This window comes from Erythranthe guttata, chromosome 3 (genome assembly GCF_056151865.1).
Source record: "Erythranthe guttata isolate IM_541 chromosome 3, IM_541, whole genome shotgun sequence".
In the NCBI taxonomy this organism is placed as follows: Eukaryota; Viridiplantae; Streptophyta; class Magnoliopsida; order Lamiales; family Phrymaceae; genus Erythranthe; species Erythranthe guttata.
The window spans coordinates 2,027,607-2,028,795 of NC_142535.1; the positions used below are offsets into that span (position 1 = coordinate 2,027,607).

At 36.6% G+C, this 1,189-nt stretch overlaps 1 protein-coding gene across 1 annotated transcript; it reads left to right on the forward strand.

Annotated features, from left to right (window-relative positions):
- The first annotated feature begins 277 nt into the window (after positions 1-277).
- On the forward strand, positions 278-913 carry LOC148771491 (uncharacterized). The gene has a single exon (XM_088816011.1). It carries the CDS (start codon positions 278-280, stop codon positions 911-913), a length of 636 nt encoding a protein of 211 aa, XP_088672137.1.
- Positions 914-1,189: the final 276 nt, after the last annotated feature.

A 1,189-nucleotide genomic window follows, 5' to 3' on the forward strand; every position in this document is an offset into this window, starting at 1 on the left:
GGCCGTGCGAGAATAAGCTTTAAAATCCGGACGGCCATCCGGTCTTTAATTCTTCAGAATTTCGATATTTTCACTTTTGGCCCACTTTTTCTGCGAATTTGCAGTTTTTACCCCATAAGTTGCTAATTCTTCAATTTGCACCTAAAATACAAATAATAACCATTTTAAGCACCAATTATCGTTAAAACACACCAAAAGTTCCAATTAAAAGGTACAATTAAGTGTATAAATATACACTTAACACATGCCATTTCAAATATTTACAATCAACAAGAATATGTTGTTTTGGAGCTGGATTGAATTCTTTAAGAGAACTTTAAGTGGCGATAACTTCTTGTTGGCAGTAGTCGTGTGCTGGAAACTTTGGGATCGGAGAAACCGGACAAAGCATAGGGAAGAGGCTCTTTTGCTGAGTGAGATCATTGGTTGGTGCTGTTCATACCTCCACGATTTTAAAGATGCCCAATTTCGTAACTTATGCCCCTATAAACCGAACCACGAGGAGGTGTGGAAACCTCCACCTTGGGGGATCATTAAGGTCAATGTTGATGCTGCTTTTCCACCCGGCAAAGAATGTTACAACATCTCCTTAGTTGCCGGGAATTCCGAAGGACAATGTATTTGGTGGAGGGTCAAGAAGGTCTTCGGTCAAATTCGCCCCGTAGATGGTGAAGCTAACGTAGTCCTACAAGTGATTACTACCGCCCGAACATTGCAATGGAGGAATATTATAGTCGAAGGAGATTGCTTACAAGTTATGGATGCCTTGCGCAAAAAGACTCGAAGTCTCAACTCCTTTCGAGCTATTTTAGATGAATGTTTTTCCCGGTCTTCTTTCTTCTCAATTTGTTCTTTTTCCTTCGTTAAGAGACATGACAATCGCCTTGCTCAGGATCTCTGTGGGATTGTTTAAAAGGTTCCTCTATTCCTTTCAATTTGGCTATGAGTGCCTAATAATATTTAGTTTTTTCCTCTAAAGAAAAGAAAAATGAATTGAAAAAAAATAGAAATATGATAATCTAAATTGTCAAAATATATATTTATTTTGACAAAGTCAAAATCATATTAAATTGATGACAAAAAGTAAATAATGCTAATACGAATGGTCAAAAAATTGAAAACAAATGACCAGAATATTTTGAAGTATACGCCAAGTATGATTATTGATTATCGATCAAATACATTCTTT

Bases quoted from the DNA above. Each gene is read 5' to 3' on its own strand.
- LOC148771491 (XM_088816011.1), top strand. From the start codon at position 278: ATGTTGTTTTGGAGCTGGATTGAATTCTTTAAGAGAACTTTAAGTGGC.